Source organism: Rosa rugosa, chromosome 4 (genome assembly GCF_958449725.1).
Source record: "Rosa rugosa chromosome 4, drRosRugo1.1, whole genome shotgun sequence".
In the NCBI taxonomy this organism is placed as follows: Eukaryota; Viridiplantae; Streptophyta; class Magnoliopsida; order Rosales; family Rosaceae; genus Rosa; species Rosa rugosa.
The window spans coordinates 19,823,261-19,840,891 of record NC_084823.1 but is presented as its reverse complement, the minus strand read 5'-3'; the positions used below and the strand labels follow the sequence as shown (position 1 = coordinate 19,840,891).

At 37.9% G+C, this 17,631-nt stretch overlaps 2 protein-coding genes and 1 long non-coding RNA gene across 5 annotated transcripts; 1 reads left to right on the top strand and 2 right to left on the bottom strand.

The window, feature by feature from the left end:
• Positions 1-5,690: 5,690 nt before the first annotated feature.
• Positions 5,691-9,956, bottom strand: LOC133706554 (uncharacterized). Its single transcript, XM_062132092.1, has 8 exons — positions 9,798-9,956; positions 9,609-9,688; positions 8,519-8,992; positions 7,639-8,292; positions 7,015-7,464; positions 6,731-6,903; positions 6,388-6,571; positions 5,691-5,907 (listed from the first exon to the last, which is right to left on the bottom strand). The coding sequence occupies exons 3-8, from the start codon at positions 8,930-8,932 to the stop codon at positions 5,818-5,820; spliced, it is 1,965 nt and encodes a 654-aa protein (XP_061988076.1). The 5' UTR covers positions 8,933-8,992; positions 9,609-9,688; positions 9,798-9,956; the 3' UTR covers positions 5,691-5,817.
• Positions 9,957-11,337: 1,381 nt separating this feature from the next.
• On the top strand, positions 11,338-13,973 carry LOC133746317 (uncharacterized). Of its 3 annotated transcripts, XM_062174500.1 has the most exons (3): positions 11,338-12,018; positions 12,485-12,614; positions 13,149-13,894. In XM_062174500.1, the coding sequence occupies exons 1-3, from the start codon at positions 11,947-11,949 to the stop codon at positions 13,310-13,312; spliced, it is 366 nt and encodes a 121-aa protein (XP_062030484.1). In that variant the 5' UTR covers positions 11,338-11,946; the 3' UTR covers positions 13,313-13,894. The 3 variants fall into 3 exon arrangements, 1 of the variants encoding a protein (XP_062030484.1); XR_009864061.1 differs by lacking the exon at positions 12,485-12,614 and having other exon boundaries at positions 13,149-13,973; XR_009864062.1 differs by having other exon boundaries at positions 11,338-12,497; positions 13,149-13,973.
• A 685-nt stretch (positions 13,974-14,658) lies between these two features.
• Positions 14,659-17,195, bottom strand: LOC133741963 (uncharacterized). Its single transcript, XR_009862276.1, has 4 exons — positions 16,951-17,195; positions 16,533-16,851; positions 15,767-16,351; positions 14,659-14,970 (listed from the first exon to the last, which is right to left on the bottom strand). It is a non-coding gene; the product is annotated as an uncharacterized LOC133741963 (long non-coding RNA).
• Between the last annotated feature and the right edge of the window lie 436 nt (positions 17,196-17,631).

Here is a 17,631-nt window from a genome sequence, read left to right as displayed (position 1 = left end):
TTTCCAGACTCAAAACTACCTAAAAACACAAAACAAGTTAGAAATGACCTTGGTAAGGAAATAACTAAGTAAAATGTAGAGAGAAATGTACTAAAAATGTAGTAGAAATTAGTCTCAATATTATTCTCTCTACATTTTACTTAGTTATTCTCTTAACATTATCATTTATAACTTAGTTTTCTAATGAATAAGAAATGGAGAAATGATGTTTTCCCAATCCTACTAGGAAAATGAGTCTCAGTTGAAGTAGGAATCCTGAGTCAACTAGGAGTCAAGCTTGTAAAAATGAATGACAGAATCTCAGTTGGACAAGAAAACTCATTCCTGCCAGGAAATGGAAACCTAACATGACTAGGAATCCCTGTTACACAAGGAGAGCTCAGGAAGGTTCCAAAATGTCCTGGAAAAGAAGAGTCCTAATTGGACTAGGAAACGTGATGACATTAGGAGTATTGATGATACTAGGATACCTGGGAAGGCTAGGAGATGCTGTGGACTTCAAGATGACTCAAGAATGTACAAGAATGTTCCAGAATATCAAAGTTGGCGTCATATATAGAATATGGGCTTTGAAACGTCAAAGTGGAGTAAACTTTCCCTATTTCTTTTTAAACAAAATATGGTTTTGTAAGAAATCTAATGTAGAAATTAGTCATTACAAAAAAAATGATCAACAATTAACTAATTGTAATAAAACCAATATATAAAAGACAAATAAATAACAAGCACAGAGGAAATATGGGACTTGCACTAAATGCGATAAAAATGAGTGTAATTTTGCAAATAAACTCACTAAAGCAACAAAGATGACAAAATATTAAGCAATCGCAGTGTACACTAACTTATAACCAAAGAATGATCTACATGAAACCGCTTCGTTTATAGTGTTACTGCAAAAGTGGAAAAAACTTATAAACTTCTAAGAGTTGAAATTGAAATGAGAACTTTTGAGGATATAAACTATGTATTATCAAATCTTGAAACAAGTTATCTAAGAGACAATAACCAAACCACAATCACTTAATATATATCAAGAGCAAAGTTGTCCTCTAGAAGAAGACCCAGAACAAAAAGAACTAATGCTAGAACAACATTTGGATGGACCAGAGTAATTTGATCAACTCTGATATGATGTTACAATTGTTGCACCAAAGCAAAGACATTGCTGATCGAAAAATTGGATTTGACATAAGATCTAACAGGTGGTATACATCAAATAACAACGATAATCAATATAAGGCAAACTTGTTCAATTTCAGATTTAACAAGTTATGCTTGATTCTCTAGAATCCTCAGATGATATAAAATTTGTCCACAACCGACCATTTACATAATTATGCTCTAAGTTTTCAATTGTATTTACTACAAAATTTGGCCATCCTAGTATGATTAATATATGGATTAAATACTTGTTACTCCCTATACTTTGCTGCTAAAAACAGTTCAGTCCCTCACCTTTTAAATTAAACAGCTTAGTCCTTATTCTCTCTAATTCTCACACAATAGGTTCAAAATGACTATTATGCCCCTCACTTCCTTTTTTTTATTATTTTTTTATTTTCTCTCTTTTTAGTTTTTTTATTTTTCTGTATATTTTTTTTTTCTGCTTCTCTCTCTCAGCTCTCTCTCTCTCGGGATTGGGACTTCTCGGCCATGGCCTCCATGACAAGACCACAAATGCTTCGGTGAATCTGCAGCTCCCCGCTCTAGTTCCCCAACCCCAATTCCAGCTCCAACCAGCCAGCTTTGATCCCATTTCCAACCAACCTGCCTCCACTGAGCTCTACTCCTAACCCACCACTTAAACCCCCAATCTCTCACCCTCCTCTGCCTCTTCTGCTCCACCGAATCCCAACCAAAAATCCTAACACCCAAACCGGATCCGCATCTAACGCCCCACTCGATCCCCAAAATGGATCCGCCACCCCGACGACACCACCACCCCAAACGCTAAGACCCAGGAAGCTATGTCGGCCTCAGAGCCCAGAAAAGCTGAAGAACATTATCAGTAGACTAATCCGAGTCCAAATTCCGATACCCTATTACGGAAGTAGTTGCTCGACGCTCCGTGAAATTCAAATTTTGGTGCTCTATTACCGACTCCATCTCTGGTCTCCTCTCTCTCTCTCTCAATTTTTCCTCGTTGTTTTTGTGATTGATGGGAAAGTTTTGGGCTTTTTGTTAGAGTTTTGGGTTTTTGCAGAGGAGACTTCGTGTTTGCTCTCGATGGTCAAGACATTGGATTCTGTGCTCTTTGCCTATGAAGGTTTCTGTAGCTTGAAGCAGGTCAATGACTTCAATTTTGTGTCTTTGTATATTGTGAATTGGTCAATTGGATGGTTAAACAAGTATGTGAGTGGTCAATTAGTTTCAATTTTGGGTCTTTGGGGATTGAGATTTGAGAGCGTGTGAATTGTAGGCAGGTTGATATGAAGCTAAAGGTGTGTAGAGGCAATCCGATCAGAAAAGTTTTAGTAAGGGAAGCGATGGCATTTCATGCTGATACTCTAATTGTTGGGACTTCCAAAACCCACCATAGAATTCGATCATCCGTTTCTGTTGCCAAGTACTGTGCCTGGAAATTGCCCAAAAGTTTCTCTGTTTTCGCTGTTGATAATGGCAAGGTTGTGTTCAAGAGGGAAGAAGCTGATAGTTGTGCACATCAATCACAAGGTCTTGTTTGCATTTGCATCTTCTGGGTTTGGATGATTTTAGTTCAGTGTTTGACTATTTGTTTTACCGACTCAGAAGCTTTAACTTCGCCCCACTCCGGCAGCCACTTTCTTCACCATCTTTCCTCCATAACTCAATCGAGGCCTCACTGTGAGCATTAGGTTTCTGAAATGAGTAAAGAATCGGAGAGATCTGGTTCGCCGTCGGCGAGATAGTTTCAACCGGAGCTTCTTAGTCTTCTGGTGAGGCGGCACCGTTTCGAGTCTTTGCATCATTCGGATTGATCGGAATTTCATTTTGTAACGGAAATTTGATTTTTGAAGTTTTGAATTTTCTAAGAGAAGAGTGTGAAAAGCTTTAAGGTTCTTTCGGTTTAGAGAGAGAGGCAAAAACAAAAAAAGAGAGAGAGAGATTAAAAAAAGAAAGAAAAATAATAAAAAAAGATGAAGTAAGGGTATGATAGTCATTTTGGACATGTTGTGGACCTATTGTGTGAGAATTAGAAAGAATAAGGACTAACCTGTTTAATTTAAAAGGTGAAGGACTGAACTGTTTTTAGCAGCAAAGTACAGGGAGTAACAAGTATTTAATCCTTAATATATATAACCTCAATACCTCATCTTCAAAAAATATATATATATATATATATATATATATATATATATATATATATTCTTGGTACACAAGATAATATATACTTATATTTCAAAAAAAAAAAAGATATATATTTATGACTAGAGACAAAAAAAGTTGTCAGTCAAGGGGAGTTTAGACAACAGGGCCCTGGTAGCACCGAGTGCCGAAACATAAACAAAATGAAGTCTTTGGGAGTTTTGGCGAAGCTTAAAGGATCACAGCGACCAGTTTTAGTTGTGAAGTTGAGACTTGAAGACTTGATCTTTCTAAAAATGATGCGCCAAACGTCTTCTTCCTGCTTTTCTTGGTTCAGCAGCACAAGAGATGTGCCATTTCTTCACTCTAGCTACCACTCTCGTTGTTTTCATCAACAATTACATGAGCAGAAGAAGAAGACCCAGCAAAATCAAGAGAAACCCATCGGAGGGAAGCTGTGTGCCCAAAGTCAGAAGTGTTGAACATGCCATGAAAGGTGTTGGAAAAAATGCTTCAAAGGCGTCCTCTGTCAACTTGTCAAATTGAAACACTATTCTGCAGTCATCGCTTTGAATAGACGAATGGGTCTGATCGGATTCGCTTCTGATGTTTATACTCTTTATCTATTATCATTAGTTTCTTCTGCCATTATCAAATGGCATTTAGCTTATCTGTCTTGGGACAAGTCTTCAAATTAGGTCTTCAACCAGGTGTCATCACCTACTAGAATCAATGGGTTTGTCCTCGACAATAGTGTAGGTAAAGCAGCAGAGATTTTCAACAAAATGCTGCATACACGGAGGTCATTGTGTGCCCGATGTGGTTACTTTCAGCACAGTTATAAAAGTACTGTGAATGAAGGGTGACAACAGCAATTGCTTAGGAAGATGGAAGAAAGAGTTTGTGAGCCTGACATAGTCGTCTATAGCGCGATCATTCCCAGTCTTTGCAAGGATACACTAGTTATTCACCTTCAGTGTCTTGATTGAAATGATGATCGTGGAAGGAGGAGATGGTCGTGGAAGCCAATAAGTGTCGCTGAAATGATGATCCAAATAGATATTGAGCTGTTTGCGAGGAGAAATGGATAAAGCAAGAGAAGTCTTTGATCTGATGCTTAGCATGGGCTGCATGGTCGATTTTCGTAGTTATAACAGGACTGTACGCATAAAAAAGATTGATCAGGCCAACCGGGTTTGTCAAAAAATGCTTCGCAGGGAACTTGTTCCCGATACCATTACTTACGGTACTCTTATTGACGGTTTCTGTGAAGCGGGGAGAAATGGAGAATACAGGTAGCAGAAAAGTTGTTCTAGCAGATGCAAGGTTGTGGCCTACAGCCCTGCTTCCAGATCTTCAAACTTATGCCATTTTACTTTATGGGCGATGTAGAAACAACCCCCTTTCAACGGCAATGGAACTGCTTAGAGAGATGGAAGACAACAAGTTGGAACTAGATATTATAATTTACACCATCATCAATTCATCATTGAAGGTTTGTGCAAAGCTGGAAAACTGAAATATGCAAGAGTTCTCTAGTTTGTCATCATCAGGAGTTCATCCTAATGTGAAGACACATACTGTGATGTTAATGGACTGTAATGGAGGCTAGCTAATTGGTTGAAGCAGAAAAGTTGCTTAGAGAAATGGGACTGAAAGGCTGTTTTCCAAATATTGGACGATGGGATTTATCAATAACAATGAGGCATCAAGGGGTGCGGGACTTGATTCAAGATATGGTGGAAATGGGGTTCTTTGCAGATGCATCAACTACGGAATTGATAATTGATTTGTCATCTAAAGATTTTGTTATCACTGTTAAAAGGTTCATTATGAAGATAAATTGAATGGTTGAAACAGAAATTTCCCCCATGTACAATGGATTTGAAATTGCCCTTTGGATGTATTATGTACTTTATTTATTAATTTATCATTAGAAATACCCAAAAAAAAAAAACGACAATGGTGATCAGGGCTGTGAATAAGTCGCATTATCTTGAAATTGAGCAGTGTCAATGACCAATGGCAATAAAGAATCCGATTATATTGCAGTACCCGTACCTAAAAATCATTGAAGAGGCATGAAAGGCGGGGCTAAAAGAGTCGCAGAGGAAGCATAGCTCAAAATCAACTATTATATAAGGGAAGGCAATAATCGCCAGTTGTTTTATCCAGGGTTATATTGGAAGTTGGATTATTGGTTTGGTTGCTAAACTAGGTAAAGGGTGGAAAACTGAAAATGTGCTAGCTACTTCCATGGTCTCAAGTTAGAACAGGAGAAAGGTATCAAGAAGCTTCTGGTGGATATGGATTTCAGCAAACCGTGGCACTAGATTTCAAGCAACTCCAGCACCTCCAGCACCAGTATGTTTTATTCATAAAAGAACATCAAGACCAAAAGAAAACAGAACAAAACTTATAACTAGTACCTGATTCCATTAATATCCCGGATCCAACTGAAATTCAACCACGTTCAAAGAGGTGAATATCTTAAACATGAGGTCAAAACTGTATCATTTCACATAACAACGATTACAAATCTGGTGTAACAAGTGCAGTTGTGTCTTTTAGAATTTTGCGTGCTTGCCAATGTACGGCAGAAGCTGTTTCTGATGTTCCCATCTGTAAAAGTAGTGGAATTACATCAGCTACTAAATTATATGATAAAAACAAACATGATGATGAACAACGGTAGCTGCAAGAATTTTTCTTGTAGCTGAGGATTTATTCAATCACTTGGTTTGGGCACCAATTAGAAAAGAGATAATGAACATGTACTTTTGTTATCGAAGTAGCAAAAAGAAAATGGTGATATTGAACAAAGTAGTACAAAATGGAAAGACAGCTACTAAACAAAGTAGCGTAATGGGAAGAACAAAGTTGCCCAACAGTGTGAGTGGTATCAGAGTGAAAGTAGCACAAGTTTTATCCACAATACATCTGCTTAATCAATGATAACTACTGGGCAACTGAAAATTGAAAAAATAGAATTCTTTTTTTTCTTTAAAGAAACAAATTCAGTGAAAAGATAGAATTGTTATTGAAATGGAAATTGTAGTTCTCTTTATAGTAGATGCTTGTAAACTGCTAGGGAAAGCTTACCTTGGTCTCCATCAGATAGTAATCTCGCCATAAGCTCAAATCTTGGTCATAAGCTTTCAGTGCAGATTCATATAATTTCCTGGCATTGACGAGGCTATCTTTGTCACCAATGGATGCAAGGTTTGATTCCAATTCAATGCAGGCTCTATATAGTGCAAGCCCAGGGTGTGGTAAAGCAATGAAGCTGCAATTGAAACATAACACAAGCTCAGAAACTTCTCAGTGACAACTGCATAAGCTAATAATCAAAAACCATACACCAAACAATTCTGGTTGAACTATAATTTAGCCTTCTTGTGTATCCCATGGGGTTAAGAATCTAGCTCATAATGAGATGACCTACCGTTTATAAATCTCTCTAGCATGCGGTACTCCATCCTTTTGAAGAACAAAATGCACAATAGCAGCAGAGAGGGAAAATCCTTGTTCACTGCCGCCATCTTTTGTCAATGATCTAACAGAAATCTCAACCAACTTGTCAAAGTAATGTTTTTGATTTGCAAAGAATTTAAGGGCCTGCAGTATTAAAAGCAAATGTTATAATTGTCCTCAACAAAATGCTATTTACGCGTAGTCATAATCAGAGTACAGGAGAGAGGAAAAAGTAGAAAGGTATAGACACCGTACCATTAACCACAGGTCCTCAGCTTCTGAAATGGACACTCTTGTCAAAACATCTTTAAGAAGTTCAAAGATGGATAGTAGGTCAGCTTTACTCGGTGAAATGGAATCCCTTGTAAAGTGTCTAATACCTACAGAGACTCTTAATAGCCATAACTTCATTGAATTTGAAAATATTCCACAACAAAGATTTTCTGCCAGTTTCTGGGCTTCCTCTAGTCTTCCAAGTTGCAGAAGAAATGAAATATGCTGACAAGCAAGATCCTCATCAATATACCCCATAGTTTTAACCTTTTCGTAAGCCCTCAAAAGAAGAGGAATATAACCGGCAGATGGACTAGCTAACCCAGAAGGCTTGTTTTCAAGTTTTAGATGAGTGACAACACCATTCAAAAATTTTGCATAATGGTTGAGCATTATGGCTGTAGGTAAAACTTCTATAGCCTCCTCGTAAACCTGATGCAAGGATTTCATGAAACAATTACAGGCACATAAGTCAAATACGATTGGAAAATGCATGAGTTTATGTTAGATACATGTAAGTAAAAGATATTGAAATATTAGTCAAATGAACACCACATAAATGAAGCTGCTACTTTTAGGATGTAAGCAATTTAAATGCATCTATACCTGAACTGCTTTTTCTATCTGAGATGTGATATCTTCACCAATATCTTCCCTACTTGCAGGATTATATTCAAGTCTTGCAAGCCAATCCCAATACTCTGGTTCTGTTGAGAAGGCTCTCTTCATATCGCTTAGTATTTCCTTACGTATTGCTTCCGAATTAACCAAGTCAGTTGCTTCCAGGATTTCCAAAAAACGTTTTCTCAAACTGAAACTAGAGGGAAGAGCTTCTACTGCTCCAGCATATATGGCTCTTAGTATGCTAAAACCTTGCTCTTGAAACTTACTAATTTTCTTCATTGACTTTTCATTTTCATCATCTGACCTTTCATTATTTTCTCCTTCGTCATTAAGGGACATGAATAAGTCTTTGTTTTCATCTCTCCACTGTTTCTTATCAGAACTTATCTGATCACGGGCAAAAGTGCCCTCATCCTCTCCAAGAGCAACCTTCCGAGCCTTTAATTTATTGAGGAATGTGAGTTCCATGCGAAGATACTCTATCCAGAGGTCTTCTGAAGTTGCGCAAACTCTTAACCCATTTTGCATGATAGCACGGGCAGCTTCAACATTCAAATTATGGTCAAATTCCCAAGCTGCAGCATAGATCCAGACACCCGGGACCTTTGGGTGAAATTTGATTGCATCAGCCAGGACCTACAGAAAGACATTCCTCTTTCAGCAATTTCAGACTTTAATGCAACAGGTAAAAAAAAAAATACCTGAAACACACAGTTATATGCATTTGATCGTAGATTGAAATAGGAGAGTTGAATTAGCACCAAATGCAATTCAGTTGTTCTTACAATGCAGTAATGAAGTCTAGAATTAAATTAACAACATAAATAAGAAAAAGGAACCATTCTAGGGGTGTGAGTATTACCTTCTTCATTCTACCATTCCTTCGCTGTCGACAAAACTCAAGGTACCGAAACCAGAGCTCAATATCTCCCTTAAACCTCATGACTGCAAGCCTATAAATATCAACAATCCTCATGATTCCAGCAAAGTCTGAAACTGACTTCTTCATCTTCTTTGTGGTCTTGAGGCCCTGCTTTTGCAGCTCACGCATCACTGATTTTTTTCTTAGTCGACGGAGTGAATCAAGCTGAGTCTCGTAGTCAATGTAGGCAAGGTAGTCCTCCTTGAGTGGGCTCGGACGCTTGAGCCGGTACTCAAACTTGGTACGCTTCTTGACAATCTCAGATATCTCTCTTCGCGTGAAAATTCCGCGTTGCTCGAGATCGTTGAGCTCATTGGTCATGCGCTCAAGTCGGTACTGGACTACGTCAGCCATTCTTTATTATGGTTTAGTGAATGGACCAGACCAAAATGAGGATAAGAATTCAAATGCGACCTGACCAAAAAAAAAAAAAAAATCTGCCACAATTACTTTTGAGAAAAACATGAACACCATTCAGAAAATATGGACATGAATGCAACAAGGAAAACCCTAACACCACAACCCCGTACCATCCTGTTAGCAAACATGAACTTAGGATTCTCTCATGTCTATAAAAATAAAAATTCATTGCCACAAGAAACTCAATTAAATATTCACTGAACAGTTGTAGCTCACAATAATAGCCTCAGATAGCAGACGAAATCTAGAAAATAGTTGTGCTCTATAGATCTCAACCATGCAGACCTTTAAAAATTGACTATTGCAAAGAGAAAGGCAATTGATAATGCATTCACATAAAAGAAATAAATCCATCACAGGTTTTTACAAAAGATAATGAATAATACTTGGTACTACTCATTTCCAGCATCAAAGCAAAGGATGAATGCACAATTTTTTTTACTTTTTTTTTTTTTTTTTTTCCGGCAGAAGCATCCTTCTCAATCCACCTCCCATGATACACGCACAAATTCAGCAAACCCAACCCACCCAAGAACTGGGATTTATCAGATTTAACAATTTCAATTTGGGTTTTATCAATTTGGAGATGAATTGGGTTTTACTAGAATACCTCTTTCGGTGGAGTGAATAACCCAGCAATTTCGAACACTGATCAAGGTCCGAGCCGCGAGCCGCCGAAGAACGGAAGAACTGAAGAAGTGAACATTAGAATTCAGAAATCAGAAACTTCAAAAAAAAAAAATGGAATATCCGAATATAAAGGAGAAGAAGAAGAAGACGGAGAGGGAGAGAGAGATACTTGGAGGCGGAGAGGAGGAGAGGAAGTGAAGAAACGGCGCTGGAGTTCGGCAGTCCCGTAGTACAGAGTAGAATGGATTTGAGCGTCTGCCAAGTTCAGAGAGCGGCACCGAGGGTTTTAGCTCAGGGCTTTAGCATTCCAAAAGGGATTTTACCGAAAAGGGCCCATTGCCCGGGTTTGGCTCCTTTTTCATGTACTTAATGCTATGCAATTGAAGGAAAGAGGTAATTTGCTTAAAATTGGGCTATCATTTTTTTTTCGATGACAGAAAAAATAAAAAAAAAGACAAGAATTAAAACACAAAATCTCGACCTACTCTCCTTACCAGCTGATCCAAATGGAACGATGTAGACACAGATAGGGGTAAACAGAAAAACCATACAGAAGTGTTTTGGGAGCTATGAGCTAGTGCAGCTAGATGATCCGCCACAAAATTAGCCTCCCGATGTATATGTTGGAAAACAATGGAGTTGAAATGTTGAGCCAAAAGCTTGATATCATGTACGAGGATCCGAATTCTCCATGGAATCTCACATCTTCCTTGAATACAATCAAGCAGCAGCTTGGAGTCGCCTTCAGCTATCACATTAACATGATGATGGAGCATAGCAGTGTATAATCCATCCCTTAAAGCAGTTGCTTCTGCCAAGAGAGTATTACTGCTGCCTAATTTCTTATTTGCAGCAAACAGAGGATTACCATCCGCATTTCTAACAACATAGCCAATAGTAGCAATGCCATTTCGAACCGAGTCATCAAAATCAACTTTAACCTGAACTGAGTTAGGAGGCGGCCATTTAATATGAAAGTAATTAGAAAATTTTGGAGTAGAAAACTTCGGATTTGCCCTAGCATAAATTCAAACCGATCACCACAGCTTGAAAAAACATTGGTGAGGAGAGAAATGGAGATTCTGAAAAATAGATTTATTTCTTGAATGCCAAATGGACCATGCAATCATTAATATATCAGGGAGATGTTCTCTATTTTGAGAATCATGTGATATATGATCAAGCCAAGCAATGAAAGAACTACTCCAAGTAAAAGGCTTGGGAGTAAACGATGTAGACCAAACATTAGATGCAAATTGACAATGCATAAATAAATGGTCAACATATTCCACATCTAAGGAACAAAAAGAACACAATGGAGAACATGTTGATTATAGTGAGCAACCGTTTCTTATCAAAGTCCAAGCAAAAATTTTAACTTTAGAAGGAATGTTTAGTTTCCACAATTGAGTTAAAAGCGAAGTTCTAGAATGTTTAGGAATTGATTGAGTCTGAATCGAAGAAGCACTCTTGATCGAAAAATTACCTGATCCTGAAGGACCCAGGGGCGGACCCACGTGTGGGCCTGCAGGGGTCCGGATCCCCCCCCCCCCCAAATAAATAAACAAATCAGTTAAATAGTACTAGAGTTTGTACAAAAATTTAAAAGTTTAGGTTTTTTAACCAATTGGATCCCCCCAGATTGCATATATACTAGTCATAAATAATATATTTTATTATAAAAGTTAGTAGTTTGTTTAAGGAAAGGAACAATGATAAAAGAGGTCATTTTAAAGTGCCTTATTATAATTCAGGTACCACAAATGTTCTTATGATAATTAAGGTCACATTTTAACAACCTGCCATTAAAATTAAGCGTAATTACCAAAGATGCCACTGGCAGCTCTCTCTCTCTCACGTTATCCAATCCCGTCTCAACCAGTCTCAACCCTTACCAATCTCGATCTCTCTCTCTCTGCCCCGCCTCCGTCCGCAGGAGCACACCTACTGCGACTACTCCGCCGTCTTCGCCTCCGCCTCCGGCAACTGCACCGCACTCGTCTGGGACGTGCGTGAGCCTAGATCCACGATGATCATCCCGGCGCATGAGTTTGAGATCCTGAACACGACGACTGCGTCATCGCCACCACCTCCGTCAACAAATCGATGAAGGTTTGGGACGCCAGGTCCATCGGAGCTCCGATCTGGTGCTGAACGGCCACAGCTACGCTGTCAGAAAAGCCAAATTCTCGCCGCACCTGCAACGCTTAATGATGTCGTGCTCGTACTACTTGTTGGCGTAGTTGTCGTTGCTTCAATACTAGTTAGGACTAGGCATCGGCGACGGTTCCGATAGCTACAGCTCCGGCCTTGGATCAATGACTCTAAAAAACTACATTGCCGTCGCTGTCGATTACCGCTTAGTGATTCGCGACACTCTCTCCTTCAAGGTACTTCCCTTCCTCCCTAATTCCCTCTTTACCTAAAGGCTGCATTTGGTTGACGAGAACTGCAAAGAAATGAAGCTTGAAATGTTCTAACTAGTGAAATTTTCATTCTATTTTAACTACTTTTCATGGCAACCAAATGATGGTGTACATTGAGCTAAATTTTTGTAGATCTTAGCGTCTCTATTTAGATTTGTGTAAAGAAAATTGTAGTTTCGTAGCTTGTATTTGCTGGTTTGCTGAAGAATTAGAATACGTGTGTAAGCTTGGATGTTTCCATGGGGATTGAGAATCGAAGCTTATTTCATGTTAATTAGCTATCAAGTTAGTTAGGTAAGAGTTTAAATCGGATTAGGTGGTATTTGATTTAAGGTTGGTTTTGTTTATCTGAATGAAAAGCCCAGAAGATGTTTGAGTGATATGAAGAAAAAGAAACCAACTCCTCTCTCACAAAAAATGCCTCATGCAGATGATGTTTGTTGGTAATTTCTTCCTTACCATCTACTCATGGTTTAAAGCATTCATATTTATGAGTATCATCCGAAGATGCTGCATGACTACCTTGAAGGTTCAGATAATATTGGCTTCATGTATCCAAGGTCATCATTTATTACTAGCACTAAGTGTGTTGATGATGCAACTGCAATGTATACGCTTATGATTGTGAGAAAGAGCTCTTTCATCCTTCTAGTTTCAACTTTTCATCTGACAAAAAGTGCTTGCTTCTTAAAATTGTCAAGTGAGATCAATTAGTTAGTTAATGTTTGTCTCAATTTTCACGTCTGTGAGTGAGGATTCATTACTCATTAATGGAATTCAATCACTCCAAGAAGAACCAAATTTTGAATTATTTTTTCTTTAATGGAAATTTGTGATGTTGTGGCAACACTACAGGAATTGATACTTTTCTTGCTCAGTGTTATTCTAATTGTTTTCTTACAATACGGAAAATACTAGATGAATGAAGTTTTGATAAGATTGTGATCTGTTTTGAGATTGATAGGGTAAATTGGTTTCTATGTACCTACATACTTGCCTGGTAGTTGTAAGTAACAGAGCATATATGTAATTGTATATGAGTTTGGTGATCCAATTATGCAATTTAGGTGACTAATTATTGTTTGGTGAGCCAGGCGCACAGATGGATTCTTACAGTGGTGCTTTCAAAGCCTGCATCAACTTGCTTAACTTGAGACTTGGGCGTCAAGTGTATGGTTTGGTTGTCACCACAGGATGTGTTAGATTATGTTGTTGGAAGCATTCTTACAGACCTGTATGCAAGAGTGGGAAACATTAAGGACGAGTTGGGGATGTTTTACAGTTTCCAATGAAAGACACTGTAGCCTGGTCTGGTTTGATCATAGGGTGTGCTAAAATGGGACTAAGCTGGTTAGCTTTTTCAATGTTTAGAGATATGGTGTATTTGGATACAAGGGAAGAGGATTCAAGCTATTTAATGATGATGGATCCAGGTCAGGTCTTGGTCCTTACCAAATAACGTGTTAGTTTTTACTCGGGTCCGAGTTCGACCTCCTGTTGGGTCGGCTTTTGCAGATCAATTTGAACGGAATCAGACGGTACGATCAGAGACCATTCAAAAGCTTAAGGCTGGTCTTGCTCCCAAGCATGAGGAGAAGATTGATATAATTAGTTAAGATGGCTTGGTGGTTCTGATATAACTTGTAATGTTTTTTTTCATTTGGATAATTACCCCAATAAGTTGGAAGGGTATGTCATCAACATGTGCTACTGTTACAAAGTATTTATCACAATTTATTTATTATCAACTATGTTACTGACTAGGTCACATTGCATGTCACTGTTATAGACATGTCACTGAGTCAGTCTTATCAAGTCACTGTCAATCCCTGGACAAGTGACATGGTCAATGACATGGTTAGTGACATGTGATTAACAGTGACTTGGCTATTAACTTGTGACTTGGCTGCTGACAGTTACTTGGTTAGTGACATGGTCAGTTACTTAGTTAGTGACATGTGATTAACAGTGACTTGGTTATTAACTTGTGACTTGGCTACTGACAGTTACTTGGTTATTGACATGGTCAGTGACATGTGATTAACAGTGACTTGGCTATTAACTTATGACTTGGCTACTGACAGTTACTTGGTTAGTGACATGGTCAGTGACATGGTCAGTGACATGGTCAGTTACTTAGTTAGTGACATGTGATTAACAGTGACTTGGCTATTAACTTGTGACTTGGTTAGTGACATGGTCAGTGACATGGTCTATTACTTAGTTAATGACATGTGATTAACAGTGACTTGACTATTAACTTGTGACTTGGTTACTGACAGTTACTTGGTCAGTGACATGGTCAGTTACTTAGTTAGTTACTAGTTAGTGCGGTTACTGGTCATGTCACAGTCGTGACTATGTCACTGATCATTTTAACTGTCAATCACATGCCACTTGCCAAGTCACTGTCAATCATATGTCACTTTTCCAAATCACTAACAAAGTCACTAACCAAGGCAAGCATCCAAGCCCAACCTACTACGACAAAAGAGGCAAATACATCATGGAGTGCATATACAAGTGTAAAGAAATGAGAATAGAGGTGGAGGAGTAAAGAATTAGAAGTCCAACTATCATTTAACAAGTATCATTATGAAAAAGAAAAAAGAAAAATAACCTGATGAATACATTAGAAATTTCCAGACAAAAAGAAATGAAATATGTTGAAGAGAGAGTTTATTATCTTCAAGCTCCAGCCACATTACACATGATTCTAAACAACTACTCAGCTCACATCCTATAAATTATGACATGTCCACATCATCAGAAACATAGGTTTGACACTTTGACTCTATGATACATTGTTTTAAACCAACTAGTATCCATTCTGATGACATATATGTGCTTCAAACCATGAAAGCTGAGGGGATGCCACACTTCTTGACAAAAATCCAGTGCATTCTTACGTTTCACCTAGAAGAAAACATGTAAACAAGCAGATCAATATAAAGCATACTAAGCATATTCAATTACCAATCGGATTTTAAAGCAATCAGTGACTTGATGCCCCTGAAACCAAAGGTGTACGAAAGTTGGATAAGAAAGAAAAAAGTAAAACTAACAAGACTGTAGCTAGCTCAAAATATCGGGCAAGGTACTCCTGCAGAAAACTAATCCAAAAAGCTCAGTGCAAAATGGGCATCTCAATTTGTTGGAAAGCCATTAACCCAGTAAATGTCTTCTTTGAAACCTTTTCATTCTTTCTTCAGTCTCTAAAAGTTACTGTTAATGATATGGAATAGTGTCTTTCACATAAATGTTCCACAACATTGGAATCGGACATAATTAAGCCACAAATTTCACCATCAACAGATATTCTAATAAATCGCATGATTAGCTGTAAATCTCCATTTGAAATCAATATTCATCCCTCAAATATTTTATGTAACATTTCAAGTTTTCAATCAAGTTGGTGCATAAACTGACCCCTAACCAAATACAAAGGAATTAAAGGGGAAAAAAGGATTCTAGATTCAATGGCTACCTAAAAAAATCAAATGAGCAGTGAATAACTAATCAATAAGTGTAACTAACTGATCAACATATCCAAACAACTACAGAAAAGTGGTCCCTTCTAGTTGGACTGCTGCTAATATAATGCTTTGTTATCGAAGCTACGAGTGTAAGCAAGCAAAAAATGAAGAGGAAGAGCAGATTTACAGCATTGATGAATAAAAGTATAATAAAAGTAATCAAGAGATATATTTACCATGATGCTCCCATATGAATCCGGCCACCAAGTCTATCTCGATGAGATCCCTTTCTTCTCCATTTCAATTTGAATGATAAGGGCTTCACTCTTCAGCTCCTCATCACAAAATGATTTTATAAGAGCACCCAAAACTTCCTGACTCCATTTGACACCTTTCCTGTTTATTTTTTCAAAGAAGTCCCATGCATCTTTTGCACTGCGACCAAATTTCCTCATGATAGTAATCATTATCGAACACATCACATGATCAGGAAGGGTATTATTTGCTTCCATCGTCTCATATACCTTCCAAGCATCATCATACCTGATATAAGTCGGTACGTATCAGCAATGAATTCTAGCAAGTTGCTTTATCATTTGCAAGCATTGCCTATCCAGCACAGCGGCAGATGACTGCATAACAATCACAACCGCCATGAAAACCAAGGGATCACTCTAGTAAGGCCTCAGGCAGAGATCACTATGGTGAAGCTAGGAATCAAAAAGAAGATCCACAAGCTAACTCAAAGGATATGACTTCAACTTTCCAACAAATGCTTCAGTGAACACATCCAATGTCCAAGAAGATCCACCCGGCAACTCCTAAAACGAACACAAAACAACAAAAAGTAAAAAATGAATATCACCTGTAGTCCAGACTCGAGAGAACTAATTATTTGAATCATAATATTATCACATGTAGTCCATTCAATTACAAATTTACAATACGTGCAAGCAGAAGAAATTCAAATTAACATTTAGAACACATTAAAAGAGTCTTCACCTCATTAAGAATCTGCTCAGCCAGAAACTCAATTGAGCTTTACTGTTCACTTTTCTGCATTTTATCAAATGGCATCAAAATGAGATTGAACCGACAAAGAACAACAAGTTTCACCAAGAATTCACATGGCGGCTATCGATAACATTGGCTAGGACTCGAACGTGCTCGACGGGTCGAGCCTCTGAGAAGGAACTTGAAGCCGGACACGTCGCCGGAGCCGAGCCTGGGCCCCATTGTCACCGATTTGGAGCAGATAACTCCCCAAACTCAAATCCTAACCTAGCCTCCCCCTTTCTCCTCCTACTCGGCCGCCGCCGCGCTGTCGTAAACCATAGCCCGATCAAACACTTAATTTGATAAGATCGAGCAAAAAAAATTTCAATCAAGAAAAAGCTTAAAGTGAATTTCAGAGCAAAACCTGAACAAGGCGTAACGAGGCGTCGAGGACGAACACATTTTAGAGCTAGGAGTGACGCGTTGTTCTTCGCCATTCACACTCTCTCTCTCTCGAGGTCTGTGTCTGCGTGGAGGAGGAGGAGAAGAAGATAGAGAGAGAATTGGCTTTGAAGGGCAGAATTGGAATAAAAAAAATTAAAAACTGACCTTTTTTAACATGACTTCATTATTCATAAGGACTAAATTAATATTAATAACAATTCACAACGGACCTTTTTATCAAGTGGGAAACTAGGTGACTTTATTATCATTTCACTCTCTAAAGTGACCTTTTGCATCATTTCCCTTTAAGGAAAAGACAAGATAATAATGAAATCACAAAAAACTAAAAAAGAGAAACGAACCTCTCATTAAATATTTTCTAAAATTATTAAGAATTCATTTAATGACAGTCATTTATATGCAAAGGGAAAAATAAATAATTAAAGGAGATTGATGTATAAGGCTCTAGATTCGCTCGGAGAGTTTAAGATATTTATATATTGATTGATATATATTTTTTTTTTACATATCTCATTTATTTTTAGAGCTCTTTTACGTTTTGAGATTCAGCAACTCTAAATTGAACATTCTCAAAAAAAAAAAACTCTAAATTGAAATAATTTATAAAAATGAATTGCTTGCTATGTGTAATGTTTAAAGA